We start from the raw sequence: 26,983 nt of genomic DNA, 5'->3' as shown, positions 1-26,983 counted from the left end.
CATGAGCATTGAAAACTTCTGCCCATCCTGAAAACTTCTGCTAATGTACTGTGGGCATTCATTACCCACCAGACTTTTCAACAGTTTTATTTATCTAGCTAAGCAGATTGTATTATCCCTTCCTTTCAAGTCATTGCAGTGTATTTTATAATTTTCTTTCTTTTAATTACTGCATGCTGATGATGAAACTACGTACGTAATTATCCACCAAAAATGGAAAAAAAATTTAAGAAAAGAAACGAAACAATTCATAGACAGATCGAGAAGCAATATACATAATTATTGGACATCGATTAATCTCTGATGATAACATGTGCATTATTGCGCATTAGAAAAACATAAACATACCAGCGGTTTTTTACATAGCTTGCTTGCTCATACATTATATATGTACGTACTCAAACCTTTAAGGATTTCATCAGCAGCTGCTTTAATTTGCTGCTAAATCAAGAGTATACGTACAGTAGAAGTGGAGTACGCATATAGCCATATATATATAGCTACGTATCCCTTTTTTTCAACTCAATGCGGTTTCTTGGCATTGAGATAATTCAATATCTAATACGTACGTACGGCTTCGTGCTTACCAGTATGTACACTTTCAAGACCACTGTTCAATTATTCTTCAGATCCACAGAAGCTAGCCAGCCTCCTCGGGAAAGATCAAGCCCTGTTACAATAATTCTAGCAAAAAAAATTAAAAATTAAACATTAATTATTATATGCATAAAACAATAATTAACAAGAAATGAAAATAATAATTGACAAGAAATAAACATTATTTACTATCTACACATCCATTTTTACTTCTCATATATTTTTTTAATTTTTAACCATTAGATCGAATGAATTGAAAAATATCAAATAAAGAAATTAACAAAAATGCATGAGAAGTAAAAAAAATATGTAGATATCACATTCCAAAAGTTAAAAGAATTACACAGAAGATATGAGCTTCTTCTGTAGTCCACTCTATATATCTTAAACAATTTCCCGGGGCAGAGATCCAAAATTCCAAATATAGCACTAAGACAAGCTACAGTTTTAGCTGATATTTCTACTTTTGGCACTTTTTTAACTGTATCATTGAGATCACATCAAGTATACAGTATACGATAAAATATAATAATATTTTATATATTCCAGCTGGTTCCATGAATCCAAACATTTCTGACTTTTCTTCTGAACCAATTAACTCGTTGAACATGTCATGCATGCAAATAAAGTGAATGAGAAGACTGATGTTATCAGATGATACTACAACCAGCGGGACAAGAGATATTCAACGAGCTATAATGCAAGGTAGTTATTTTCCTGGCAGTCATGATGTAAGGTGAAGGAAATGCAAGTCTACAGGTGAAAAAGTGAGCTAACTCGGATTAGTTATATAATAATTTGATTTATATTTTTATTTAACCAGAATCGAATTTAAAATTTTTTATTTATAAATAAAAAATAATATTATTAAAACGTAATACTATGCAGCAATTTAAGTACTTATCAGACCAAAGGAATAGTAACTTAGGTACTTAGTTTAAGAATTACAACGCAAGTTCTTCATTTTTCATCAGCAAACGAATTTAACAATGGGGAAAATTTTATTTTTATAACACACCCCCAAGGAAAAAAGGGGAAAAAAATAGTAGAATTCTACTGGGAACAATCAATATCCACACGGAATAAATGACAATATACTAGTTATCTATCTGATACCAAGTAATTGTTCCAATCATCTCCTCTGTTCTATGTAAAAAATTACTTACATGAAATAAGGTCACTAAATTTAAGATGCTTTCATTAATTATGACACCAAGTAAAAAAGTTAAAGCATATAAAAATGCGTAATATGTGTGGGACAATGCCACCATTTTTGTGTTCTCGGCTCATGTAAGTCTCTCTTTTATATATATATCTCCTCCCAAATATTTGTGATTTTAATTAATTTTATTTATTTTAAAAAACAGTAGTTTCTTGTTCCTTCTATTTCTAATTCATTCTATTGAATGCAAACGAGGAACAGAAGTTATTTCTCTTATTAATTATGTGCATATGTGTGTGTATATATATGTATGTATGTATGTATATAAGAACTATTTTTTCAAGTATTGATAAATAACATCATGCAGATTAATTACCAATTGTTGATTGAACACTGGAATCTAATTAGGGTTCAAAAGTTCAATTTAGTAATTGACTTTCCCATCATTAGAGATGATATTCTCAGATAGATAAATATATATACACAATTTGTTAATCGTTTCGTTTTGGCTATTAATTAGTATAAACATCATGTTTCTGGCAAAGAAGTGCACCAAAAGCATGATGCCATCTAAGCCAACCAGCCAGATGGTTATATATAGAAGGATCAAATTAATTTAAAGGGTTAGATGTAGATGAGATGACTGTGGCTAAAGTTGGCATTACCAGCAGGATAGAAAGAATAGGCCAGTCTCTCTTTATCTTACCTGGCAAGAAGATCAGAAAAAAAAGGGGATTAGTGTTGGCTCAAGCTTAATTAATACAATAAATATATAAGAGATATGGTCATAAATTAACCTGGTCTCTTCTTAAATTATACTGGTGTTTAAACATTGGTTCTTGTTAATTTGAATAATTACTTAATTAGTTACTGGATCGGCACGACTCTACCAATGAATTAAAAAGCAGAAAACTAAAACGAAATTGTTTATATCACTAACTTTGTCCCACCTACACCACAAATAAAGTTTTGCCAGCTATAGCTTGCTCTGCTACTCGTTTAGGAGTACTTAATCCGTGTTTATCTTAATTTGCGCACTTAAATTAAGTTTAATTGGCGAAGTTAATGATCAAACTAACTCAAAAGTGTATAATATATATATATGAATACAAATTATATACCTGAGATCTTCATCTTCCATTCCATAATCTACTGATAATCTGTACGAATCTTATCCATAAATACGATTACAAACGACTTCAAATCAACGGCCCAGAGTGAGAGCAGCGTTAACGTCGAGCCTCCATGCAAATCCTCCATCGTCCATTCTCCACAAATCACAAGGCACAGTTCGGGAGCACTTGTCCTTACCCACCGTGTACTGCAGCTTTACTTGGCACGCTATTAACGCTGAAGCATCCGCGTACGGCAGTTTCTCTTTCACCACCAACCACACCGCTATCTCCCCTGCGCGCTTCTGCTGGCTCACCATCCTCTTAAACGCCCCGTTCAGCCACTGCACCCTGTTCTGACCGTCCGATATAAAACCAGGACACGTGTCACCCTCCAGATCACTCATCATCCTCGCCGCGTCCCTACTCCTAAAACTTCCAAACGTACCTTGCACATTCATGCATGTGCCTTTCAAGCACTCCACCGTCACCCAAGACTCCACCGCCACCATCTGCCGCATCCCCTCCGTCGGATCTGATCCTCCTCCACCACCCATGTAATTCCTCAACCACATGGGAATTCCTAGGCCTAAGCTCTCATCTTCTTTACCAGTTGGATTACTATTGTTGTTATTTCTATCGTTATTATTGTCCGTCACCGTAGGATCTAACGGACGCCAAGATTCACCGTTCGATGAGCCGTTGTTATCGTTTTCCTCCGGCAAGAGCTGCAGCGTCGTCACCACGCGCTTAGGATCCTTGTTCTTCGCCCTACATACATTATTCTTGGAAACCCTAACGTACTTTCTCTTTCTTCTTGCACTCGTCAAAATAGTGGAAACCGAGTTCTCGTTATTACCAACCTCTCCGGCTCTGTTCGCCACCGGTTTCGGTGCAATCGGCCGAAATCTAAGCATGTTCGCGTTCACGATTGCAGGCTTATCCTGCCCCCCACCATCTCTTCTTAGCATCCGCCGCCGTTCTCCGCCCTCCATATCAACAACCTTTACACAATCTTTCTCTCTCCACTTTCTCTCTCTCGCCGAAATGGAAGCTACGACTAGCGTTTATTATATTAATGGGCGGTAGGCAGAAGTTAGTAACAACGAAACGTGAGAGGAAGCGCGTGTGCAGTAGTACCAACGCCCCTTCCCCACCACGGGCTAGGGTTACAGCTCCGAAACAACGACGGGGTCCAAGTGGTTAAAACCTTTTCCCCCCCAGTGGGGCCCACTATAACTCATGTCCCTCTCTCCCATCCAATGAGGGAGCACTATGTGTCAGCCACTTTCAAAAGCAGACGTCGACGTGGGGCTGCCTCGAGCATAGCGTACTTCTGTTGCCTTTGGGGAGGTTCGAGATATCAAATACGTGGTCGTCTTCCATTCGCCAAGAACATCAAAATTCGGTTTGCGAAAGAGTAACATTAAAAGTTTACACGCGAAACACACCGCGTGACGCGCACACTCGCGTGGACGGGCTCTCACCCACGCCAACAATTAGAAGGGTAGGCGAACGACGTGGAGTTTGTGCGAGTGAGAGAGATAAAATTGGTGCTTTTACGATATGGACGCGTGGTTGGTCGGATGGACAAGTGAATCTTTGGGCAAGATTTTTTAGGTTTATTTTGGGTTTAATTTCCATTTATGGAATAGAAAATTTTCCAATATTGGATACCTGTGATCGAGCGCTGCCACGTGATACCTGTGATCAAGTGCTGCCACGTGTTCTTAAAATATCTGCTGTAAATCCGTAGCTTTTTATTTGTCAAAGTTGTAAATTCATAGCTAGATCTACTATTTCTGATAGTATTATTTAAAAAAAAAATAATGAAAATAATTTCAAAATTTTGTATTTTAACTAAAAGTTATCTAATAATTTTATTTAATAATAAAGATAAAAAAAACATAAAATATAAATATGTATGCCCAACATGCGTTAAGTTTCATAAACAAGGTAGTACAGTTAAATTTTATAAACAGTGTAGTACGATTAAGTTTCATAAACAGTATAGTACCGTTAAGGTTCATAAACAATGTAGTAAGTTTCATAAACTTAGTACTGTTAAGTTTCATAAACAGTATAGTACCGTTAAGTTTCATAAAAAATGTAATAAATTTCTTAAACAGTGTAGTACCATTAAGTTTCATAAACAGTGTAGCAAATTTCATAAACAACGTAGTCAGTTTCATAAATAGTATATGTGAGGACGCACGGTCCGGCGTGTCATTTTTTTTAATTTTTTAATATTAAAATTATATCTTTACCATTAATTTTAAGTTCTTTTGCCATTTTTATTAAAGTTCAAGAAATTTTCATTAAAATTTAAGTTTTTTTTATTAAATAAAGTTATAGCATGATTTTTTGTTAAAATAAACTTACGCCAAATCTTTTTCTTCAAAGTTTCATATTTTTAATTGTACAAATTTATCAATATATGAAAGTAAATATAACATGTATAACCTGGAAAATTCGCAAAATAATTTAAAATGTACTGTTTCAATTAACTAAAGACTTTCCTGTTCTAATTCGACTTACGGATTGAGCAAAACACTATGCTATCAATGTCGGACGGAGTTGGATTCCTCTCCTTCTTAATGCAGAACAATTCTTTGTAAATATAGATCCAAAGAGTATCGTTCCATAAGAACATTTTTTTGAAAAGAAAAAAGAACATTTTAAAATCTAAGACACATTTCGTCACCTAAAAGAAAAAGACAAATTCATTATTTTATAGTTGCAAGAGAAGGTTCATAACTATATATATATATAGTCTCTTTCCGTTTGGCAATCCTTCACAAGCTTACTCATATATACATTAACTGTGTATATGCTCATCATAAACTTTCTAAGCTACCATGTGTCCTTTCACTCAAACTATGGTTAACTTTTGTAATTTATTTTTAAAAATTCAAAAATTAAAAACTTAAACAAAAATAGTATTAAAAAACTAAACAGTCGCCCAAAGCAACCACATATCCCTTGCCGTCTACCAAGCCTTATCTCTCTCGCTCCGTTTTCTATGGAGTGTGACATCCATTCCTATTTTTAAATCTCACACATATTTTGTTAATTTTTATTATTTAATTTTTTCAATTCATTCAATCCGACGATCGAAAATTAAAAATGTATGAAAAGTAAAAAAAGTTATTCTTTAATGCTGGGATTGGTGGACATTCGTGTTACAGGTGGAAACGATCTGCATGTAGGCCCCTAGTTTTCTATTTTTTTTTTACTTTTTGAGTCGCAGGTCGGGCGACTCTCGTTCTTCCAGTAGATGACCCTGAGCAAGAAGAGGCAGAGCACGACACCACCAGCAAATTCAGTTTGAGGAGGTTGTGGGTGACGGCGACGAGGCCCTTGAGGCCATCGAGGCTGGGAATCGTAAGGAGGGGCACTATGACGACATGACGACTCTGCGGCGGTGGCGCAGCCGAGGACAACTCACTCCAACGTCAAATATCTGTGCTGATTGTTTTTCAGGTGGTTGTTTTTTTTTTTTTTTTTGGAAAATTTGAGTAGTATGCTTTGCTTTGTGATTAACTTCTGGCGATTTTAATTTGCATTTTTGAAGGGAGAACGATGAACTTGGTTTTATTATTTTAGTTTCAATTGTAGGTCTATTTTTTTTTTTTTTTTTTTTTTTTTGGAATAAATTACAAAAGTTAATCAATTATAATTAAGTGGGAGAACACATGACAGCCTAAAAAATGTGTGATAAACATACATCACAGTTAATATGGAAGAGCTAAAATGCTCCTATTATTTTGTAACTGAAGGTTCAGGGTAAGTTTACCACATTACTGCATATCCATTGAATGATACTATTTCCTAATGCTTTATTTTTTTATTGTTTACATTAGAATTATAAGGTTCCAAGGACAGAATATTGTATATATTTATGTGTAATTTATTTACTAAGTTTGGAGATGCCTATGTTTGGTATATCAGGCTGTATAGCATTACTTTATAAGCTGTTGGACCATCTAAAAGTTGGGCATATACCTAAACTCCGGCCTTAGAGGGATGCCTTAGAGACGTTAGGGCTAGATTGGGGTTAGGCGTAAGAAAGTTTTGTAAAGCAGGTAAGTGTTTAGTAAATTATAGTGTCATAAGTACTTTCAACAAAAAATAAAATGATGGGGGTAGAATTGTGATTACAAAAATTTCATTAATTAGTATTATTTACCTGTCTCCAAAGAAAAAAAACGCTTTTTAAAGAAAAAAGTGCAGAGCTGTTTTAGACCCATGATTTAAAAAAAAAAAAAAAAAATTCATTTACCAAACACAATTAGGACAACAACTTTTTAAGAAACTGCTTTTAAAAAAAATTGAGCAACCTAAAACTAAACCTTTATTTTATCTATTGTGGCATCCATCTATTGTTTCCCTATTTTATAATTATTTATTCCCCTTTCTCTCTTACATGGTTTACCAATTATTTAATAGAAATCAAACTCGTAATTTTAATATATTGAACCAAAATTTTGATATATATCAACCACGCTAGACTCAAAATATTCGACCAATTATATGAATTTGATTCTTATAAAAAAATAAAAACTACTTAATTAGTAGAGAAAAATACTACTTAATTATACGTGGGGTTCTTGAAAACATCTCACAACAGGAAAATTTATGACACACAGCAGCCAATAAAAGATAATATGTCCATCAGCTCCTTTAATTATATATATCTCTTTATCTATATCTATATCCACATAGACGCTAGGTGTGGCTCAAGGAGAGCAACCACGTGTTGCTTTGTTTGAACTTCTCTTCCTCTCCTCCTTTCCCTTTCCATGGTTTTAGATCGAAACAAAAGCTTTTACCTACTACCTGTAAGCTTTCATCACATATTCAGTATTTATTTGACGGATAATGTCTCCGAGACTATATTTTGATCGTGATACAAAATTTTACCAGCCAAGAGTCCCAAAAGAAAAGTAAACCAAAGCTTTTACCCCTGTAATTATATGTCTATAATTCTATGTTTTGGTAAATTCGCCTAACCTCTTATCCATCGTCCGACTAGCACCTGACATATTTCAGAACCTCGTGTTTTTACACTTACTAGTAAAAGTGACACATATAAAGACTTTATCATGAGAGATTGAGCTTTGTTCCCTGTGCGAGTTAGTTAGTCTATCGTTTAGTAGTTTGCTTTATTCAAAGGTTTATATTAAAAACCAGAATTAATAAACATATACCTGATTTTTATTAGCACCTTCTGCTCCCTCCAGCTCTGCTCCTTCTAGTTTAAAGACCCAAACCAAGCGCCGCCTTAATATCCAGCCTCCAAGCCCACCCACACTCCATCCTCCACACATCGCACGGCACCGTCTTCGAGCACTTCTCCTTCTGCAACGTGGAGTACTGCAGCCTCAACCGGCAACTGAACATCGGGTGAGCATACGGCAGGCTCTCCTTCGTAGCCAGCCACACCACAACCTCCGCCGGCGGCGACTGCCCTTCCACATAGCTCACCATCCTCTTGTAGGCCTCGTTCACCCACTGCACTTTGTTAGAGCCGTCCGATATAAACCCCGGACACGTGTCTTTATCCAAACTCTTCATTTTCTCCATGTCCGTATACCCTAACCCTCGTACTTCCATGCACGTGTCTGTCACGCTTTCCACCGTCACCCACGACTCCACCGCCGCCACACGAGGCATCACCGCCGCACGATCTGTCCTGGACCGGCTGTCCTCGTTCCTGACGGACCAGTTCATCTTAGGGTTTAGGTTCATCCACGTAGGAATCTCCCTGTTATCCCAAGATCCACTACCTGAAAAACCTAGAGAGTCTGTTTTTTCCGGCATCAGTGGAAGAGTGACGACATCCGTCGGATTATCATCAGTGGAAGATCCACTGTTGATTAATTTTCTAGCGCTGTTATTATTCTTAGGGTCCTTCGCGACCCTAATGTACTTCCTCTTGACTCTCTTGCTTGCAGAAAGGACGGTTTTACCATCCACCGAAGTCGGACCGGAGAAAGAGCCGCCAGCCGCCGGTTTCGGAGCGATCGGCCGGAATCTGAGCATTATCTGGTTGATTATCGTCTTATCCGGAGCACCAGTCTCACCGCCTGCCACGCGCCATCCATCTCCGGCGTCCATCCACCCTCCTCGTACGATGTTCCCCTCCTCTCCCTCGGATGTCTGATCTCTGTCTGTCTGTCTGTCTGTCTCTCTCCTTTCTCTCTCTATCTCTCTCTCTCTCTCGTCTCCGGAGGACAGAAGCGATAATCATAGCAGTAGCGTGGTGGCTGGGTGCGGAACCACCACGTGTCTAGGGCACCACTCCAGCAGTTGTGACTACCCATTGGCGGATTCGTTTGCTTGCAGGGCCCGCCTAAAGTTTGGCGTATCTAGGAAGAATTTTTATATATAAAACATATAAGATGTATATATGATTTTTGAGCAATGTAAGAAGGCTAAATTTGGATATTAAATTTTAAAAATTAACGAACATGTAAATTGATGATTGATTTATTACTTAAACGTTGAAAGATGTGCTCATTTCTATTGATGATACAACTTTTAGTTTACAATTTTAATGTTTAAATTTAGTATCTCTAACATTACTTATATTATTTTATGTGTCGTGATAAGCGTTGACGACGTAATTGGACCAATTGGTATGTCTTATGTATAAGCTATACTAAAAACAAATACACAAGTTAACACATCGGTAGTGTTACCAACACATTTATTTTATTCTCATATAACCTTTTTAATTATTTACAGTAAAATCTAATAAATTAAAGAAGATTAATATAAAGAAAGTTGTTTCATCATAAAATTAAGTGACAAATTAAGAGTAGTCTAATTTTTTGTAAGTGCTTGCATGTTTGGTCATACGTGGTGAATTTTAAAGTTTAATAGGTGGACAACATAAAAAGTGTGGCATAGAGCACGTGTGGCAGTTAAGGTTTACATGTGAGCAAACTTACTCTGATACCGTGAAGAAAATTGAGGGTTTCACTATAAAATCAGTTGGTAATATAAGATGTACCCAGCTTCTCATAAGTCCTTGCATAATTTGGTCATTCACCAATGTATGATTGTGTTCTCACATTATCAACAACAAACAAAAAGTACAATGGTGTTTGAGAGGTAAAAAATGAGTGTTTCAACAATCCTGCTCTTGTATGTAATAATATAAAATATACACTAAGTTTGTTGGTATATAACAAGAATGACTTACATAAAATAGATTTACTACTATTATAACTTCTTGATCCGAATCATATCATATGTAATTTTATTTGTTCATACAAGAAATTATTCGATAATCACGATAAATATGTTTTATACAAGTTGTTCTCGTGCATTAAAAGTATAATTGAGTTCCATGTTATGGAGTTCTGAGTTGGACCCACATGTTGGCCAACCAGGCATCTGAGGGTGGGAAGCACTCGCACAAAAAGGAGGGACACGTGGAGTTACGTTAGGGGGAAAGTATCATGTTTTCCAACCGAAGTGGAAATTGAAGTTTCCTACATTGTGATTGAGAACGTTCGAGAATGTCCACACGTGTACCAACGAGATTAGCCAAAACAAGTAATATGGTCTTTCAGCACAGTTGAGGAATGTGGGTGGCACGGTGGCCCGGAAGTGCGTGACGTTTGCGGACCAAGGTGTTGGTTTGACGGTACGACTTGATTGGAGGAGTGGTCGGACTGGACCACCTGACTTTTCCTGCAATTCATGAGCGCATCGACGCGTGGATTGTTTCGAGAGATGACAGTCAGACAAACGCATCACCTTTTGTAAGCCAATTATATATACTAGCAGATGAGCACACACTCTGTATATGTGAACAATTTTATTTAATTTTTTAATTTTTTATTAAGGAATTTAATTAGTTTTTAAAATTTTAAAAAGCGTATATTTTATATTAATATTACATAATTATTGTTTTATCCTCTTTATGTAAATATTGTGTATCAAAAGTGAGGGTAAAATAAGAAAAAATAGGGATATAATTGTCATTTTCTCAAAAAATACAAAATTACTATTTTACCCTCCTTATGTAAGTATTGTGTGTCAAAAGTGAGGGCAAAATAGGAAAAAAGGGGGGCAAAAGATGCAAAATCAGTATTTTGCCCTTCTTGTGCAAGTATTGTGTATCAAAAGTAAGGGTAAAATTGAAAAAAAAAAAGTGGCAAAAAGTTGACAAGGAGGGTTCTGTTGTTGAAAAATATAGATAAAAAGCTTACACTTGTCTTTGTTTTATCAACACTAGCCAATGAGCACACACTTTGTGTTTGTGAATAATTTCATTTTATTTTTTGTTTTTTTTTATTTATTAAGGAGTGTGATTAGTTTTTAAAATTTTAAAAAGTGCATATTTTATCTTAATATTACATAATTATTGTTTTGTCTTCCTTATGTAAATATTGTGTATCAAAAGTGAGGGTAAAATAGGAAAAATAGGGATATGATTGTCATTTTCTCAAAAGATACAAAATTACTGTTTTGCCCTCTTTGTGCAAGTATTTTGTATCGAAAGTGAGGGCAAAATTGAAAAAAAAAATTTACAAGGAGGGTTCTTTTAATAATAGTGTGTGTGTGTGTGTGTATTTTAGTTCGAACTTGGAAGTGCTTAATTAAGAAATGGGAGATTTTAAGATGTCACCTATTGTATAATTTTAGGTGTTTAATATGTGACTCTAATGAGATTGGGTGTAGCCTAAATATCAAGAGTTTTACACTTTTGTAAGAGTCAAATAGGTGTTTTACGAATGACGAATGACACATGTTGGCTTAAGTTTTCGACAAATGTAGGTCAAAATTAGCAAGTGCCTACTCAGTGTTTGATGAAATGGTCTAATAAAATTTTTTGATTTATATCATGACCTATTATTAAAGAATTATGACTCCACCCTGAGTGGTGTACATATTTCATCGTTAAAAAAAATTGAAGTTTTAACGAAACATTATCGGTATTGTTCACTTTTAATGAAAAATCACATTTTTACCTTTATTTGGTACTATTCACTACACCTTCATTTATCGTTTTTCATTAAATTTTTTTTTTTTTTTTAATTTCTCGTTAGTTTTCCTAAAAAAGTTTAGAAAGTAATTTTGGACACCGATATTCTCCTCATGCAAAACCTTGGTATCTTTGACTTTTGTGTTGAACGAAGCGAAGAAGAACGGAAGAATAGAACTAAATGCGAACCAAATGTAGACAGACATGTGCATAAATTAGGGACCATTATTTTACTTGTACGAATTAAACAGAGGTGCACAGCACTTGAGATTCATAATTTGTAGGGAACAAATGTTGCCACGTGGGTCTCTGACAGATAAGGGTCATGAGTCAGCCTCAATCAGTAATCTCATGCCTGTGATTCGCCACCAATCCATCTCACATCTCATCCTGATTCCTCACGTCTTCTAGAATTTAATATTGGATTGGGCTTTATGGAGACTATGGGCCTGATAGAGTTGGGCTACACTTTAGCATCTTTCTTAATAGAGAGCCCATTTATGGACCTTTCCGAAAACAGCTGCTCCACTAGCTATTAGCTAACTAGAACATCAAATTAAAGCCTGGTTTGGTACTGAGTTGATTTTGAAAAAAACTGGTATAAAAAAAAGTTGGGAGTTATTTTTGTGTTTGGTAAAGCTTCAACTTTTTTTACGGTTTTGGGTGAAAAAAAGCCAAAAACAAGAAGCTGCAAAACCAAGCTTTGAAAAATCGATTTTTTTTCACATCTGTTTTACATAAAAGTTTACCAGACACTATACACTTTTTTTTTTTTTCTTTTTTTTCAAAAGCACTTTTACAAAAAAGTTTACCAAACACTCTACTGCTTTATTTCACAGCTATTTATTCTCACAACACAGTAGAAGCAGTTTTTTTTTCAAAGCACAACAATACTAAACCAACCCTAAGTGCCCGAATCTCTCTCGCTCGAACAATCTGGATTTTTTGGTCCTTATGCACCAAAGAGTAAGGTCAGGATAGGATCCAAAATTAGAAATGACGAATCCTTCAACCAATAATGCATTACCACGTAGAGAAAACACTCACACAAAACAATACATTATTAGATCTAGACGCTATGTGGCGGTGAACCAATTCTATACAAGTCTTTCGCCCCACTTTTGGTATTATTTGTTGCTTGGGCGTTGCACCCAAAAAAAATAAAAAATAAAAAAATATTTGTCTTCAATCTAAAAAATGGAACAATATATACTTATACATATGAAGACTAACTGTAATCCAACGAGTAGAATTTGGCACTTGAAGAAAATTTAATCAAAATTCACATGCCCAAGTAAGGAAAAAAAAAAAAAATTAAATATTCCTTGCGTATGGAGTAGCTTATTCTCTATTAAAACGACACTCCTAGGGTCACTCCATCACCAATTTCGGATTCGAGCCAATTTGACATGGAAAGAAAAGAAAGCCTTTGATTACAATGTGAAAAAAAAAAATTATTTCCAAAACAGGTCCTCCCAGAAGCAAAACATTGAAAGAAACCGAAGTAAGGCGGCCTAGTTGACAACGTCGAGAACCAGCTTGCGGGACTTAAGAACTGACCACTTCAAGCGCCGGTAGTATGCAGCTTGAAGTAGCGCCAGAGAGAGAACAAAGATCCATTTGAATCCCATCTGCATTTTCAAGGCTCATCAGTGTCAGGATTTAATTAGTTTCGGCTTTCAGCAATGTCAAAAGGGTAATTGCAAAATGAAACTTACGAGTTTCCTCTCTTCCATTTCTGGTTCTGCGGCCCATGTCAAGAATGACACAACATCCTTCCCCATCTGCAACATAGCAATATTCGATTAGTTTGAGCAACCATTCAGAAATAAGATTTGCACGGAATATATACAGATACTTTAACCATAAAGCAACCTGAGCCTCAGTTGCAGGAGTACCATCTTCGTACTCAACAGCACCATCATTAAGCATTTTAGGCATAGCAATTGCTCCCCCAGGAAAGTACGGATTATAGTGCAGGCCATCTCGGATCTACAAAGACCAGATAACATTTTGCAGTTGATAAGAATTAGAGGACATCACCTCCATTTCACAGAACCACAAATACAGCGAACTCCATAAATAAACACAATTCTCAGTAGGGTGGAACTAAACACCAGATTGATGTTCACCATTCAAATCTAATCTAATCTAATTACAACACTGATTGATGCAAACACCAGACACTCAAAGCTAAACAACAAATTAGCAACGACAACAGCACAACACAACAGGGACCAGAGGCCCAACAAACATATGAAATGTTATTTCCATTTTAGTCATAACTCAGAAATAGATGGGGTATTAGTTGGCTTCGTAAATGGCCATATATACATTTTGCAATAGTTCTACAAAATCAGGATAGTGCAAATTCATATAAACATGTAAGCCTTCTTTCTTTTTCACAACATCGACAAATTTTTTTCAGAATAAATTTAAGAATAGAAGTTACCTGAACACCAGCTGGAGGATCACGGTAACCAGTGAGAAGGGCAAATACATAATTCTGACCATTGTGACGAGCCTGCAAGGATATGGGTGAGATATTTCCACGGGAAATACAAAAATACAAATCAATAAGAATTTATTAGCAGAAGACTGAGAGCACCTTTGTAATAAGACTCAAATCAGGAGGATATGCTCCACCATTAGCAAACCTAGCAGCCTGCTCATTTGCATATGGCTGCGGGAATCGATCACTAAGTTTACCAGGGCGAGTAAACAACTCACCCTCGTCGTTCGGCCCATCAGTTACCTCAATCTCAGCTGCCATAGCCTTTGTCTCCTCTTCGGTATAAGCAACACCCACCAAATCACGGTAGGATATTAAAGACATGGAATGGCAGGATGCACAGACTTGTGTGTAAACCTGATGACCACGACGAATCCTGCAAGTAGAAAAATTGAACTTCAACCATCAACAACCCACATCATGATATAACATTTCAGATACAATAAATATGGGATTCTTGCTTGAAGGGTACCAGAGTGTAGGGGAAAATCTGAAGTCTAGAGATATAAACCAAAACATTCGGCAAAAAACAACGGAGCTCAAAATATTATAAGACTTGACACCTTTAAGCTTCGGTTGCATCAAGTAAAAAACAACTTCTATTCACAAGAAATAAATAATCAAAAAGACACACACACACACACACACACACACGTCATAGATTCTGTTTTAACTCACGAAGCATGATCATATGAGCTAAGGATTCCTGCGTGAGGCCAGGGGTAGTTTGGGCTCTCTAATCCGTGCTCAGCCTCATCCGCAGATGCAACAGTTGCAAAACTTAACAGTCCTGAAACACCTGCTCCAAGGAGCGCAAGTGCTCTGAGGGACCTTGCCCCAGCAGAGCCAGCATCATCTTTCTTATGTATTAGGGAAGCCAATAATGGAGAGGCCTGCAATTAAGTGGCATACAACAACCATTATTATGCTAATCTAGAACCAAGATTTACGATATTTCCACAAGAAAAAAGGTAAAGAGAGACTTAAGTTAGATACGGAGTTACTAACATATATGATTGATTTCCTTCTTTTCAAAAAATTTAAATGGCAAAATGCAAATGGCATTTACTCTAAAAAGCATACATAACTCACAAATGAAAGTTAAACTAACATAAGCCTAACAATTTCCGGATGCTACCATAAATTTCAAATTAAGTAATGTAGAGCGTCACGACTGGAAACGTTGAATGCCGAACAAAACAAAAAGGACAACGAGGTGGGACGAAGATCTTACAGTACAATGAGACTGAAGCTTCCTCCTCAATAACTGGTGGATCGCTCCTCCAGCCATTTCAGTCAATATTCCTGTCAATTACCGAAATCCCAAAACATAAATAAAATTGCACAACTCATTTGCTGAAATTAAACCTCCAATTGAAAAATGGAACTGCGCACACTAACAAAATAACGATAACAAAATAACTGCAACAAAACGAAATATAATTCTACAACAATTCAAAGAATACATAATTTAAAAAAAAAATACGGAAACAAAGCACTGTAAGATCAATCATCGAAACAGAATCGCGGGTACCATTTTTCGATTGGAACAAACATAAAGTTCAAATTTTGACCGCAGTAATAGTTGAAATTTGGATTGGAACGATCACAGATAAACAGACACGAACCCTAAGTCGAAAGGGGAGCACAGATCTGGGGAGGCATCAGAAAGAGAGAGGGAAAAAGAGAGAGAGAGAGGGATTGAATAGGAACTCACAGTGGGAAAGCGACGTCGTCTGAGATAGAACTGTCAAGGAGCTGCCGGAGCTCGGAGATCGAAATGAAGGAGGAGAAGCAGCGGCCGAGGAGGAGGACCTTAAGAACTGTTCCTTCGTTCGTTGTATGCGAGAGAAAATGTGGAACTACGCCTTTTACCACACGCCCCTCTCTCTCTCTCTCTCTCTCTCTCTCTCTCTCTCACCTCTTCGTTGTATCCTGATAGAATCGTGGGCCAATGGTGGGCTGAATAGCCCATGTGTGGGACCCAGCGGCTTCTGTTTATGGGCCGGGCTTTTACGGTAATCCACGGTTTCCTGTGTTTTCGGCCGCAAGCCATGGTTTCTTTTGAGGGACCGTCGTTTTCGAATTATAATTCATGGTTTGCGATTGTGAATCTGTGATGAACAAAATAATACAATTAATTTTAAGAAAAAACTGAAATTAAAAATTTTCAAATATTGGGTTTAAAAGTTGGACTGGACCTATGCCTAAGGCACAGAGAGGGCTTATTATGGATGGTGCTGTTAGGGCCCATGAACGTTGCTAGTAAGGAGTCGAATATGGTGTCGACCAATCATGAGAAGAGAAAAACTTGTGTAGAGGCACTTAGATCTGTTAGTTGGGTCATACTTCGGAGGATGTATTTAAGTGGAATTTTGAGAGATTTTAATTTTTTTAATGAATCTAGGAGTATTCAATTAAGATTTTAAGTAATTCTCTGAAATTCAATGTATATTCAATAAGGATTTTAATAGGATTTTACGATAGTTTATTAAAATCCTTAGAAATCTAGGTGTATTCAATTAGGATTTTAAAAAAGTTCATAACATTCCAGCTGTATACAATTATAATTTGATTTTATAGAATTTCACGAAGGTGAGGAACAAAATAATATTAATTAAGGGAAGTGTGATTGACATTTCAAAAATCTCATTCTACATTTCTCACAAGTGTATTTTTGTTTCAAATATAGAAAATTTGGAGTGTAGAATAAGATTTTTGGAGTGCCATTAACAATTCCCTTAATAATTTTAAGAAAAACACAAATGCCCTTTTACCACAGTGATAAAAAGGTGTTGAGCTCTTATATGATGGCGTGGATTCAAACTCAATCGGTGGTTAATTTAACAAAATTTATTGTTTGAAAAGAAAAAAAAAATTGACAAAAAACAAAAACTTAAAATTTTCAAATATTGGCTTGAAAGTTGGACTAGAGTTGTACCAATGGTACGGAGTGTCGACCAATAATGAGAAGAGAAAAATTTATGTAGAGATGCTTAAATCTGTTAGTTCGATCATACTTCACCTCAAAATGTGAGAATTTGATTATAAAAAAAAATTAAAAATTTTGAGTTTTAACGATAATGATAAAATAAAAGGTAAAATAAATAGTAATAAGATTAACTTTTTAGTACAAAAATATAATTTTTCGTTAAAAAAAAAAAAAAAAAAAAGCGCAACTAATGTCTTAGAAGTTGGCAACATGACAACATGACATTAAAATTTCTCAAGTCCTGTCTCGGACTGCTTCATCAGAAGATAGTCAGACCGCCTGATGAGATAGTGTCACATGCTCAATTTACTTTTTAGCTAGGTGCCCATTAACTATATATTGACATGTAAATAGTCGAAAGAGAAACGTCTTTCGTACATGAATTTTTTCTATAGTAACTTATGTTTGTTTCAAGAGTAATGGTAGATAAATTTTTTAAACCAAAAATTTAAAAGGAGTTTTAACGAAGTACTAATCGGTTCACTTTTAACGAAAAATCATATTTTTACTTTTTTCTGGTACTATTCACTATACATTTATTTGTTATTTTTTATTAAAACTAAAGTTTTTTGAACTTTTCGTTAGTTTTTTAGGTTTTAAATTGTATTACGTTTCACCAATAAAAAAGTAAGTACGTTATCAACAATTACATACTAATCCAATCATCAGAAATCACGGCATATAATTTATAAAATTATATTTAAAATTTTGTGTCCCTACGTTACCCTTATATATTAAGACAAATAAATAAACACTGAATATCAGAAAATAATAAATAAATAATTAAATTGTTTGTTCATCAGGTATCATCCTATAAAATGTTCCCAGCTGTGAGCTGTGAGAGTGAGTCCACACAACACCACCACCAACGCCAAACAGTATCTTTTCCCTCCAATCGGATTTACGCTGCCAAATTCCGCGCTCTTATCCCTCCCACTCCCCCCTCACTCCCCCTCTCTCTCTCCCTGTGAATTTTTCAAATCCCAACCTCCGCCATGGAGCTCACTCCTCCGCCCCACCGTTGCATTTGGTCCTCGCCGATTCGTTCGTCCTCCTCCTCGTACCGACCTCTCCTCGTTTCAATTTCGCCTCGGAACACCAAGCTCCTTAGGTCCGTACCTTCTTTTGGATCGATTCGCCGGAGAAATCTGTGCTCCGCCTCCAGCTCCGAGACGTTGGTTGGGTCGCGGAAGGAGGGCGGCGGCAAGCAGAGTCAGGCGGTGAGCAAAAAAGACGAGGAGGAAGACTTGAAATCTTGGATGCACAAGAACGGGCTGCCTCCTTGCAAGGTCGTGCTCAAAGACAAACCTTCCTACGACGAGAAGCTCCGGCCCATTCATTACGTAGCTGCCAGCGAAGATCTTGAGGTGATGAGACTCTGAATTTTCAATTTCTGTAATGTAATTCATAAAGTTCATTGGGTTTTGTTCTTTGAGTTTATCTTGGCGATGGGTTTTGATTTTTATGTTCTTTGAATTGTTGTGATTACTAGGTTGGTGATGTCGCATTTTCGGTGCCGGATTCTTTAGTTGTAACTCTCAAGAGAGTGTTGGGGAACGAAACAATTGGTAATGTTCATTGTCTATTGTTCGATTTCTCGACTTTTCTAATGCATGTTCATAGCCAATGGGATATGGGGGGCATACATTAATGTGCAGGATGCTTGTCTTATTGTGCAGCTGAATTATTAACTACGAACAAATTATCGGAATTGGCATGCTTGGCATTGTATCTGATGTACGAGAAGAAACAAGGAAAGAAGTCATTTTGGTATCCCTATATAAGAGAGCTCGATCGTCAGCGAGGGAGGGGTCAATTGGCGGTGGAATCACCCCTTTTATGGTCAGAAGCTGAGCTGGCTTATCTTACAGGCAGCCCCACAAAGGTATCTTATGCTACGATCGCTGTACATGCAAGTTTAAGTAAGTTATGGAATTCTTCAGTATTTCAAAATGTTCTTACCCTATATTCTTGTGGTGATGAATCAGGCTGACGTTCGTGCAAGGGCCGAAGGAATTAAAAGAGAATATAATGAGCTTGACACTGTCTGGTTTATGGCTGGTTCCCTATTTCAGGTATTACTCAAGTGTATTTGATTGGCACTGGTGTTGTAGCCAATGATATGGACTTAAATTTTCTTCATTTTGCAGCAATACCCATATGATATTCCTACGGAGGCCTTCCCATTTGAGATATTCAAACAAGCTTTTGTTGCAGTTCAGTCTTGTGTAGTGCATTTGCAGGTAAGTTCTTCATTCTTTCGTCAATATATTTTCTTGTTACAATTAACCAACGCAAGATAAGAAAAGGGTAAAACGAGTTTCTTAAGTGCTCCACGTCGCCTCTTTGTGCCATGTATTTCTAAATCAAGCCATCTGGATTTCTTACATTTGTTTCCCTTTCCGACGCAGAAAGTTAGTTTGGCTCAAAGATTTGCTTTGGTTCCTCTTGGGCCCCCATTGTTAGCTTACGGAAGCAACTGTAGAGCAATGTTGACAGCTGTTGATGGTGCTGTTCAACTAGTGGTCGATCGGCCATATAAGGCAGGGGAGTCTATTGTTGTGTGGTATGTTATTTGATTTTTCAAGATTTTGTATCCATAGCGTGGCCTTATCATGTTACTTCAGTGTAGAAATCATAAAAATGTAATTTTGTAAAATATTATAGGTGTGGACCACAGCCTAATTCAAAGTTGCTTATAAACTATGGTTTTGTTGATGAAGATAATTCTTATGATCGTTTGGTGGTTGAGGTAAATTCTGGACAATTTCATAAGCTTGCAGGTTCTGTTCATGTCAAATGTGTATGTGTTTGAAATATCCCATATTTCCTATGTGTTCCAGGCAGCTTTGAACACTGAGGATCCACAATATCAAGATAAAAGAATGGTTGCTCAAAGAAATGGAAAATTATCAGTACAAACTTTTCAGGTGTGTACTTAAAACTATTTCCCTTAAGAAAGTTATAACACAATTTTCTACATTAGTCTTTAATCTGCCTCATTGCTTTCAGGTATATGTGGGAAAGGAAAAGGAAACGGTCTTCGATATGCTTCCCTATCTGCGACTGGGCTATGTTTCAGATCCTTCAGAGATGCAGTCTGTTATCTCCTCTCAAGGTCCAATTTGTCCAGTAAGTTAACTTTTATGTTAAGAGCAAAGTGATTTTCATCAGTAGAATTTGATAGCACTACTCCATAAGAGACTGGAACGTAGAACATTTGGGGACCTTGTTAAGGTTTAATAAACATGCTAAAGGTTGTTATCGTCAAGTTATCTGGCACGTGGTTATTGATATATACTATGCCTATGATTGTATGGAATTCAAAATTATTCGATTAACTGGTGAATATGTCTCTTGTCTTTAATGAAGCCAAAAAATTAATGGTGATAAATGACATAGACTGCTGGATGTTATAAACTTAATAGGTGAGTCCTTGTATGGAACGAGCGGTGCTGGACCAACTTGCTGATTATTTTAGAACACGGCTGGCTGGCTATCCAACTACATTGAGTGAAGATGATTCTTTGGTAATCTTGGCTCTGTCAAATTAGTAGTGGTACCAGGTTTTTGCTAGCTGAATGCAAATTAATATTCTCACTCTTGTGCAGTTGGCAGATGCTAATTTGAATCCGAAGAAGCGAGTTGCTACTCAGCTTGTTAGGTTAGAAAAGAAAATGCTCCATGCATGCCTGAAGGTGGTGGTTGATTTGATAGGCCAGTTACCAGACGACACTGTATCACCATGCCCAGCTCCTTATGCCCCCTTGTTGAAATAAAAAGGTGCGCGTGTTGCTTATTGTTTCAAATGGGAGAATGTAATCCAGTTAAGCTGAAGGAATTTTATGAATCGTTGGGATACAGGAAAGAAAGAGTGCGTAGGAATGAATGTCACTCAGAATCTTAAAAGCAGTGGTATTTTTTACAAATATCTGAAAAATGAATGGCTTTGGTTAAATTATGTTGGAATGAACAATATGAATCTGCAACCGAATGTGAGGAACCGAAAAAACTAAATCTTTTGTTAAGAGTTGTATGTTTCTGCTACATAACATATGATGTCTTGTTGTCTTCAGAACCAATCATTATTTGTGTTATTTCCCTTGATAAGATTTTACCGCGTTAGTCCGTTTGCATCTGTTGTCGTTGAGGAATTTCTGGATCTTTAATGGTAATTTCTGATTGTTAACAGAATAGAAAAGTTTCATAGTTGAACGGATGCATCCTACTGAGTTCCCTTCCAAAACTATTTATCTTTGCAGATGGATCGAAGGAAGCGGGCAACGCATAGGGCACAACCAAGGAGAACTGGAATATGTCTGGCTCCATCAGGCATCAAAGAGGAGAGAATCAGGCATTCTTTTTCAGTAACATGTAAATTCCTTCCCACTCGTTTGTCAACATACAATATGACCCGTCCCGACACTCTCCATCGTATATTCTCCCGAATTCATTTTCTTCCTCCCTCGGATGAATGGGGTGCCGGAAAAGAGAAACGAAAGGAAACGAAAATGATACGAAGGATGAATGCCTTGATGATTTTGGTAGCTAATGTAATCTTTGGTCGTTCTCTGTAAATGTGAATCAGGACGACCAGACTCTTAATCCATTTGTGTTCAATGTACATTACTCTGTTCAGAATACGCATAACCTTCTCGTAGAAGCTGACTCTGCCTCCGCCATTTTACTCGAATATCTGGGTTGATTGTCGAAAAACAATAAAAATCGTCGGTTGTAGCTCATGCATCAAAACTTGATTGTTGAGTTCTTGCAAAATCGTTTATGGATGATCAAAAGAAAAGCTCATGTAAAGCATGTTCAAAACTGGTTCTAATACTAGACAGTAGCCAGAGATATCTACTTCTAATCCGCGAGAAAATGTACTGAAAATTTTCCATCTCTTTGCAAAATAAGGATCCGAAAAAACAATTCAGTGCTGCAGCATGTTTGTTCATCGCCATTCTCAACTTCAAGTCGATATGTTGGGTGAACCTGCTTAATTCATATGTTAAACTTCTGAGGAACGCTATCATAATCATCGAAGTCAAATCTCTGCCGCTCTCTTCCAGTCTGAACATATAAGCAGGTATTAGTTTGATTGACGAACTAGCTAGTTCAGTAACACTAGGGGGGCAATTCACTCACCTTTGATAGGAACAAAGGATCAGTTGAGATGTTTTCATCAATAGCGGTCAGCTTCCTTGACAGAGCCATTATCCTGGATGAAGAGGAGGGGAACCGCATTTAAAATGGAAAAAAGCACACCCTCTCCCGCAGACAAAAGAAAAGAACAATGCAAAATTTAATTGCCATTCGGACAATTTACCTCTGTATTGATGAGTCAATGTGTTCAATCATGTGACAGGTTTTATATTGCTCAGGATCCTCAAGAAATCTAACCATTCCATCCTTCTGGTTGATTGTTGCGAATATCTGACCATCTTCAATCTATACTTTGGTAAAAGAGAACATTAGGGTTCAATACAAAAGATTTGTAATACCGATACTTTATTGCTGCTAATTTTGATTTACCATTTGTAGCACATGCATTTCTGCTTCCTTAGCGCTGTTTAGTTGAACGCTGTTGGCTATATCTTGAAGGGAAAGAGTCAAGTATGTCTGCGTCAGTCTCTGAATGTTTCGCTTATACTGGGAAGATAATACCTGCTTCACCAGTCCAAGATTGTTGTCCTAGAGAAAAACACAATTCGAAAGCCAAATTAAGATGGTTGAAGAATCCAAGTCAGAGACTCGTAGGTTACTGAGGAATCATGTTGCATCCACTTTTTCTTTGACACCATGAATATGAAATACAAATAAAGGAAAAACAACGGATGAAAACATTAAAAGAACTCACATTTTCATACTTTTCCCTGTGTCTGTCAACCATTGCCTCCAAATGTACAATTTTTCCGCTGACATAGCAATGCGCCAATTCAATGTAGGGCTGCTCAAAAGGGAGTTAAAAATCAAATAAAGTCATCGGAGCTGGTAAGTTTAAATGCTAGGCCTACTATGGAATGCCTGATTATATCAGGATTCAAATAAAGCAATCCATTAAAGAAAATACATGCAGCAAAGAGCAGCGCTCAACTTGGCATACCTGACAATAGTTCTTTAGATTCCTCTGACATACTGAGGAGGTGTATTTAGGGAGACTGGTACAGAACTATCACCATGAAAAGAACAATCATCAACTTATCCTCATACAAATTTACAGCACAAACAGATGAATAATCAAGTCAAAACCGAGTCAAATTAAATGTCAAGGTAGATGAATCTATAAGAAGAAAGGCATACATTCCAATTGTGAATGAGTGAAACCAATATATGCTTTTTGTACGCTTCAACAGCTATTGCATTAAAAGAAGTCATTGGTGATGTTACAACCTGGAAAATACGATTTGCGATTAGAATGGACAAGTAAATCAAACTTCATAAAGAACATAATTTGAAGAGTATAAGAAGGTAAACTGAATATAGATCACAGACATTGTGAAGAAGCTCCAATGCTTTGCGAAAACGCTTTTGTCCGATGCATATCATCCCCCTACAATGAGGTCAAAAGTGAAATAGTGTCAGAAATTTCCTTAGCAACACAAAACGCCCCATAGATTAAAGAATTAAGAAGTGAAACATGTCAAATATGTCAAACGAAGCAAGGACACTTCCAAGAAGAAAATGAAAGTAATTTCCTCAATAATTAAAAACAGCTAACTCAAGTGAAAGCAAACTGAAACAAAGATAACACTGTGTTGAAAGAGCAACTGACCCGTAATAGCAATAGAGAAAAAGATCCCTTGGCTGATCAACCTCAAATATGTCATCATCTAAAACGGAATATCCAACTTTATAGGATTTTGACAACAAACAAAGCAGAAGAAGCTCTGGATGCAAAGAAGTCAAATGTTCTGAGGAGGTCTGAATTTTCCGAATAGCTGTCAGCATCGGTGCCACTCCCCGCAGTGGTGCTTCAAGAAGCATAACATGATCTTTGAACCTCTTGCAAACAGATATGACTGCAAACCAAACAAATCCACAGAAAGAGAAATGAAATATGCAGTTTAATGTTTACGCAAATTAAATAAAAGAGTAAAGATGAATACATTTATCAGGTTGCAAACGAATCTGCTCCGCGACACAGGAATTGATAAATCTAGCAATGGGCAGGACCAACGCACTCGCCTGCTCTTTTGAAATCGAACCAGATGAGCATGCCTCCCTGCCACCACATTCACAAACCCATGATACAGTCAAATTTCCACCAAATTTTCAAATGCTGGTAACTAGCAACCAGGCAGAATCTTAAAAAAATGAACCGCACACTATACATGTTCTCGACAATCAAATTTGTGAACACAATTGCAATTTTCAAGCACTGCCAGAATTCTTAATGCAAATTATGTAAAATCAGATCAAAAGATGTGTCTGAATTCTTTTACTCGATCACCAAACAGTAGATTAGGGCACACAATTATCGTTCCCACATCCCCCAATAATCAAACCCTAACACATTGCGAACGACGCCATCTGACTACACCCTAGGGCATTCAATACTGAAAACAAAATACACACACAAAATTCGAAAACGAGGAGTGTTAGAGTGACGAAGAGGCTCACAGGATGTAGAGGTATCCGAGAGAGTGCGTGGCGGGGTCGAGCTGGTCGAGAACGGGAAGCAACCGAGTCGACTCGGCGTAGAGCGACTCCTGCGCTTGCTTCAGAAGGACGTGGAGGTGCGAGATGTCACCGGAGCTCGACAGCCCTTGGATGTTCATCACCAGAGATTGTATGGCTTCCATGGCTTCCGGTCAAGTTTCCGATTTCTGAGAATCCGGAAGCGGAAACGAGAGAGAAAGCTTCGGGAGCTCGCTCTGGTTTTTGGTTGTGCGTGTTGTATGCGAGTTAAAAACACGATCAACTAAGCACATTAAAATGGGCTATAGGCCCAGTAAAGAAAACAATGTCCATTTGTTGGGCCCATAGTAAAAGTTGGCCCAAAGTGAAGGATCTCTCTCTCTCGCTGGATCTTTCTCTCTCGCCCTCGCTTCTCTTTCTCACTCCCAAATTGGTCGACGCCATTGACAACCAGAGAAATCAAGTTCGAGCTTTTCTTCTCTTCTTGCTGTTTGAGGACAAATACCGGAGAGAGAGAGAGATGGCGGACTATCACTTTGTGTACAAGGACGTGGAGGGAGCATCGACCCAGTGGGACGACATACAGAGAAAGCTAGGGAACCTTCCGCCGAAGCCACCGCCGTTCAAGCCGCCGAAGTTCACACCAGCTCAGGACGAAGCTTCCCTTCCCAAAGACAAGTCCTGGATCGATGAAAAATCCGAGCAGGACCTCGAAGACCTCGAGGACAATCCCGATCTCGACGACGATCGCTTCCTCGAAGAATACAGGTCCTTACAGTTCAATTTTTACCGAATTACTCTTTATTTACTTGAAAATGAAACCGTAAATGTGAAAAATTGGCGGTTTGGACAGGAAGAAGAGGCTGGCGGAGCTGAGAGAAGCAGCCAAAGTTGCGAGGTTCGGATCGGTGGTGCCGATTTCGGGATCGGATTTCGTGCGGGAGGTGTCGCAGGCGCCGCCGGATGTGTGGGTGGTGGTGATTCTGTACAAAGAAGGAATCCCCGAGTGCGGGGTTTTGATGCAGTGTTTGGAAGATTTGGCGACGAAATATCCGGCAACGAAATTCGTCAAGATAATATCGACGGACTGCATTCCGAACTACCCTGATCGGAATGTTCCGACTGTTTTAGTGTACAACAGTGGGAATGTCAAAGCTAATTACGTCGGCTTGCAGAGCTTCGGCCGCAGATGCACTCCTGAAGGTATTTCATTTATGCTTTATTTATACAAAGCGATAATTATTTAAAACTAATCTAAACTGCGGGAAGAGGATTCGGACTCAATTTCATAGGGAAACAAATTCGCTCCAGCTAATGTAGTTACACTATGTCTGCAATGAAATTTTAAGCTTTTTAGTTAACATATGGTTCAGAAGTGCTTTTCAAATCTTAAAGCGGTTTTGGTGTTTTGTGGAAACGAAAATCTATTTCATCAAAAGCGCTTTCAGTCATTCTAAAAACACTTCCAAACGAGCCATCATAGGTTATGTAGAACACAAAATATTGTGGGAAGTGGATTCAAGTTAACATGGACTATGAGGAAGTGGAGTTTTTCGTTTTGATAAATCTATTTCATCAAAAGTGCTTTCAGTCATCTTAATGCGAGCCACTTAAAACTCTTTTGAATAAATCTGTCTGTGCTCTGCTGAAATATCAGGTGTGGCATTACTTCTGTGCCAAACAGATCCTGTACTTAATGATGGCCTGAGCGGAAATGATCGGTCGAGGCAAGCTGTGATCGACGGAGTTCGCAAGAGGTTTATAGAGAAGGTTGTAACAGAGCATGAAGACGTTGACGATGGATCCTCGAGCGATTAGAACATGGGTAACTATATTTTGAGTTTCTGTAATAGTTTGGGTTTAGAACTTTTGCACTCGTTTCTGTAAGAGTTTGAGTTTAGATTGGAATCAGATGATTTGTTTTTTCGTCTTTCTTGTTCTTGTACGGTAGTATTGGTTTCTCCTTCGC

The 26,983-nt window shown here is 37.4% G+C and overlaps 5 protein-coding genes across 10 annotated transcripts; 2 read left to right on the top strand and 3 right to left on the bottom strand.

The window, feature by feature from the left end:
- Positions 1-257: 257 nt before the first annotated feature.
- On the bottom strand, positions 258-9,375 carry LOC103960919. Of its 6 annotated transcripts, none has more exons than XR_007255849.1 (3): positions 8,082-9,375; positions 2,425-2,465; positions 258-684 (listed from the first exon to the last, which is right to left on the bottom strand). XR_007255849.1 is itself a non-coding variant. In XM_048577767.1 (2 exons), the coding sequence occupies exon 1, from the start codon at positions 8,989-8,991 to the stop codon at positions 8,131-8,133; it is 861 nt and encodes a 286-aa protein (XP_048433724.1). In that variant the 5' UTR covers positions 8,992-9,375; the 3' UTR covers positions 2,122-2,465; positions 8,082-8,130. The 6 variants fall into 6 exon arrangements, 2 of the variants coding, with proteins under 2 accessions (XP_048433724.1, XP_048433723.1); XR_007255848.1 differs by lacking the exon at positions 8,082-9,375 and adding an exon at positions 2,881-4,578; XR_007255846.1 differs by lacking the exons at positions 2,425-2,465; positions 8,082-9,375 and adding an exon at positions 2,881-4,577.
- Positions 9,376-13,107: 3,732 nt separating this feature from the next.
- LOC103959656 (cytochrome c1-2, heme protein, mitochondrial) lies at positions 13,108-16,268 on the bottom strand. Its single transcript, XM_048577765.1, has 8 exons — positions 16,102-16,268; positions 15,619-15,689; positions 15,063-15,277; positions 14,481-14,760; positions 14,325-14,396; positions 13,748-13,864; positions 13,591-13,656; positions 13,108-13,503 (listed from the first exon to the last, which is right to left on the bottom strand). Exons 2-8 carry the CDS (start codon positions 15,673-15,675, stop codon positions 13,387-13,389), a joined length of 924 nt encoding a protein of 307 aa, XP_048433722.1. The 5' UTR covers positions 15,676-15,689; positions 16,102-16,268; the 3' UTR covers positions 13,108-13,386.
- A 1,961-nt stretch (positions 16,269-18,229) lies between these two features.
- LOC103959658 (actin-histidine N-methyltransferase-like) lies at positions 18,230-22,019 on the top strand. Its single transcript, XM_048577762.1, has 12 exons — positions 18,230-18,743; positions 18,869-18,944; positions 19,056-19,261; positions 19,365-19,451; positions 19,527-19,619; positions 19,788-19,942; positions 20,044-20,128; positions 20,220-20,306; positions 20,389-20,508; positions 20,805-20,906; positions 20,988-21,159; positions 21,639-22,019. The coding sequence occupies exons 1-11, from the start codon at positions 18,372-18,374 to the stop codon at positions 21,153-21,155; spliced, it is 1,551 nt and encodes a 516-aa protein (XP_048433719.1). The 5' UTR covers positions 18,230-18,371; the 3' UTR covers positions 21,156-21,159; positions 21,639-22,019.
- A 99-nt stretch (positions 22,020-22,118) lies between these two features.
- Positions 22,119-25,250, bottom strand: LOC125474282 (COP9 signalosome complex subunit 3-like). Its single transcript, XM_048577763.1, has 11 exons — positions 24,997-25,250; positions 24,483-24,598; positions 24,149-24,395; positions 23,869-23,926; positions 23,677-23,766; positions 23,480-23,545; positions 23,234-23,323; positions 22,909-23,067; positions 22,703-22,824; positions 22,522-22,594; positions 22,119-22,446 (listed from the first exon to the last, which is right to left on the bottom strand). The coding sequence occupies exons 1-11, from the start codon at positions 25,176-25,178 to the stop codon at positions 22,378-22,380; spliced, it is 1,272 nt and encodes a 423-aa protein (XP_048433720.1). The 5' UTR covers positions 25,179-25,250; the 3' UTR covers positions 22,119-22,377.
- A 136-nt stretch (positions 25,251-25,386) lies between these two features.
- Positions 25,387-26,944, top strand: LOC125474283 (phosducin-like protein 3). Its single transcript, XM_048577764.1, has 3 exons — positions 25,387-25,782; positions 25,868-26,217; positions 26,672-26,944. The coding sequence occupies exons 1-3, from the start codon at positions 25,535-25,537 to the stop codon at positions 26,830-26,832; spliced, it is 759 nt and encodes a 252-aa protein (XP_048433721.1). The 5' UTR covers positions 25,387-25,534; the 3' UTR covers positions 26,833-26,944.
- Positions 26,945-26,983: the final 39 nt, after the last annotated feature.

Source organism: the organism of the source record quoted next, unplaced genomic scaffold, assembly GCF_019419815.1.
Source record: "Pyrus x bretschneideri cultivar Hongxiangsu unplaced genomic scaffold, Pyrus_bretschneideri_v1 Contig12, whole genome shotgun sequence".
Taxonomy (NCBI): Eukaryota; Viridiplantae; Streptophyta; class Magnoliopsida; order Rosales; family Rosaceae; genus Pyrus; species Pyrus x bretschneideri.
Note: the sequence above shows the minus strand (reverse complement) of the source record. Positions and strands in the feature narration are given on the sequence as shown.

What these genes read in the sequence shown, in the direction of transcription:
- LOC103960919 (XM_048577767.1), bottom strand. Translation starts at nt 8,991, where the DNA reads ATGGACGCCGGAGATGGATGGCGCGTGGCAGGCGGTGAGACTGGTGCT.
- LOC103959656 (XM_048577765.1), bottom strand. Translation starts at nt 15,675, where the DNA reads ATGGCTGGAGGAGCGATCCACCAGTTATTGAGGAGGAAGCTTCAGTCT. An exon ending in AGCTTCAGTCTCATTGTACT is followed by an intron (nt 15,278 to 15,618) that starts GTAAGATCTTCG and finishes ACTTAATTGCAG; the next exon opens with GCCTCTCCATTATTGGCTTC. An exon ending in ATTTGAGTCTTATTACAAAG is followed by an intron (nt 14,397 to 14,480) that starts GTGCTCTCAGTC and finishes ATATCCTTGCAG; the next exon opens with GCTCGTCACAATGGTCAGAA.
- LOC103959658 (XM_048577762.1), top strand. Translation starts at nt 18,372, where the DNA reads ATGGAGCTCACTCCTCCGCCCCACCGTTGCATTTGGTCCTCGCCGATT. An exon ending in TTACAGGCAGCCCCACAAAG is followed by an intron (nt 19,262 to 19,364) that starts GTATCTTATGCT and finishes GTGATGAATCAG; the next exon opens with GCTGACGTTCGTGCAAGGGC. An exon ending in CTTGTGTAGTGCATTTGCAG is followed by an intron (nt 19,620 to 19,787) that starts GTAAGTTCTTCA and finishes TTTCCGACGCAG; the next exon opens with AAAGTTAGTTTGGCTCAAAG.
- LOC125474282 (XM_048577763.1), bottom strand. Translation starts at nt 25,178, where the DNA reads ATGGAAGCCATACAATCTCTGGTGATGAACATCCAAGGGCTGTCGAGC. An exon ending in TCGTTTGCAACCTGATAAAT is followed by an intron (nt 24,396 to 24,482) that starts GTATTCATCTTT and finishes TTTGGTTTGCAG; the next exon opens with TCATATCTGTTTGCAAGAGG. An exon ending in ATCTAAAGAACTATTGTCAG is followed by an intron (nt 23,324 to 23,479) that starts GTATGCCAAGTT and finishes CCTTTTGAGCAG; the next exon opens with CCCTACATTGAATTGGCGCA.
- LOC125474283 (XM_048577764.1), top strand. Translation starts at nt 25,535, where the DNA reads ATGGCGGACTATCACTTTGTGTACAAGGACGTGGAGGGAGCATCGACC. An exon ending in CGCTTCCTCGAAGAATACAG is followed by an intron (nt 25,783 to 25,867) that starts GTCCTTACAGTT and finishes CGGTTTGGACAG; the next exon opens with GAAGAAGAGGCTGGCGGAGC. An exon ending in CCGCAGATGCACTCCTGAAG is followed by an intron (nt 26,218 to 26,671) that starts GTATTTCATTTA and finishes CTGAAATATCAG; the next exon opens with GTGTGGCATTACTTCTGTGC.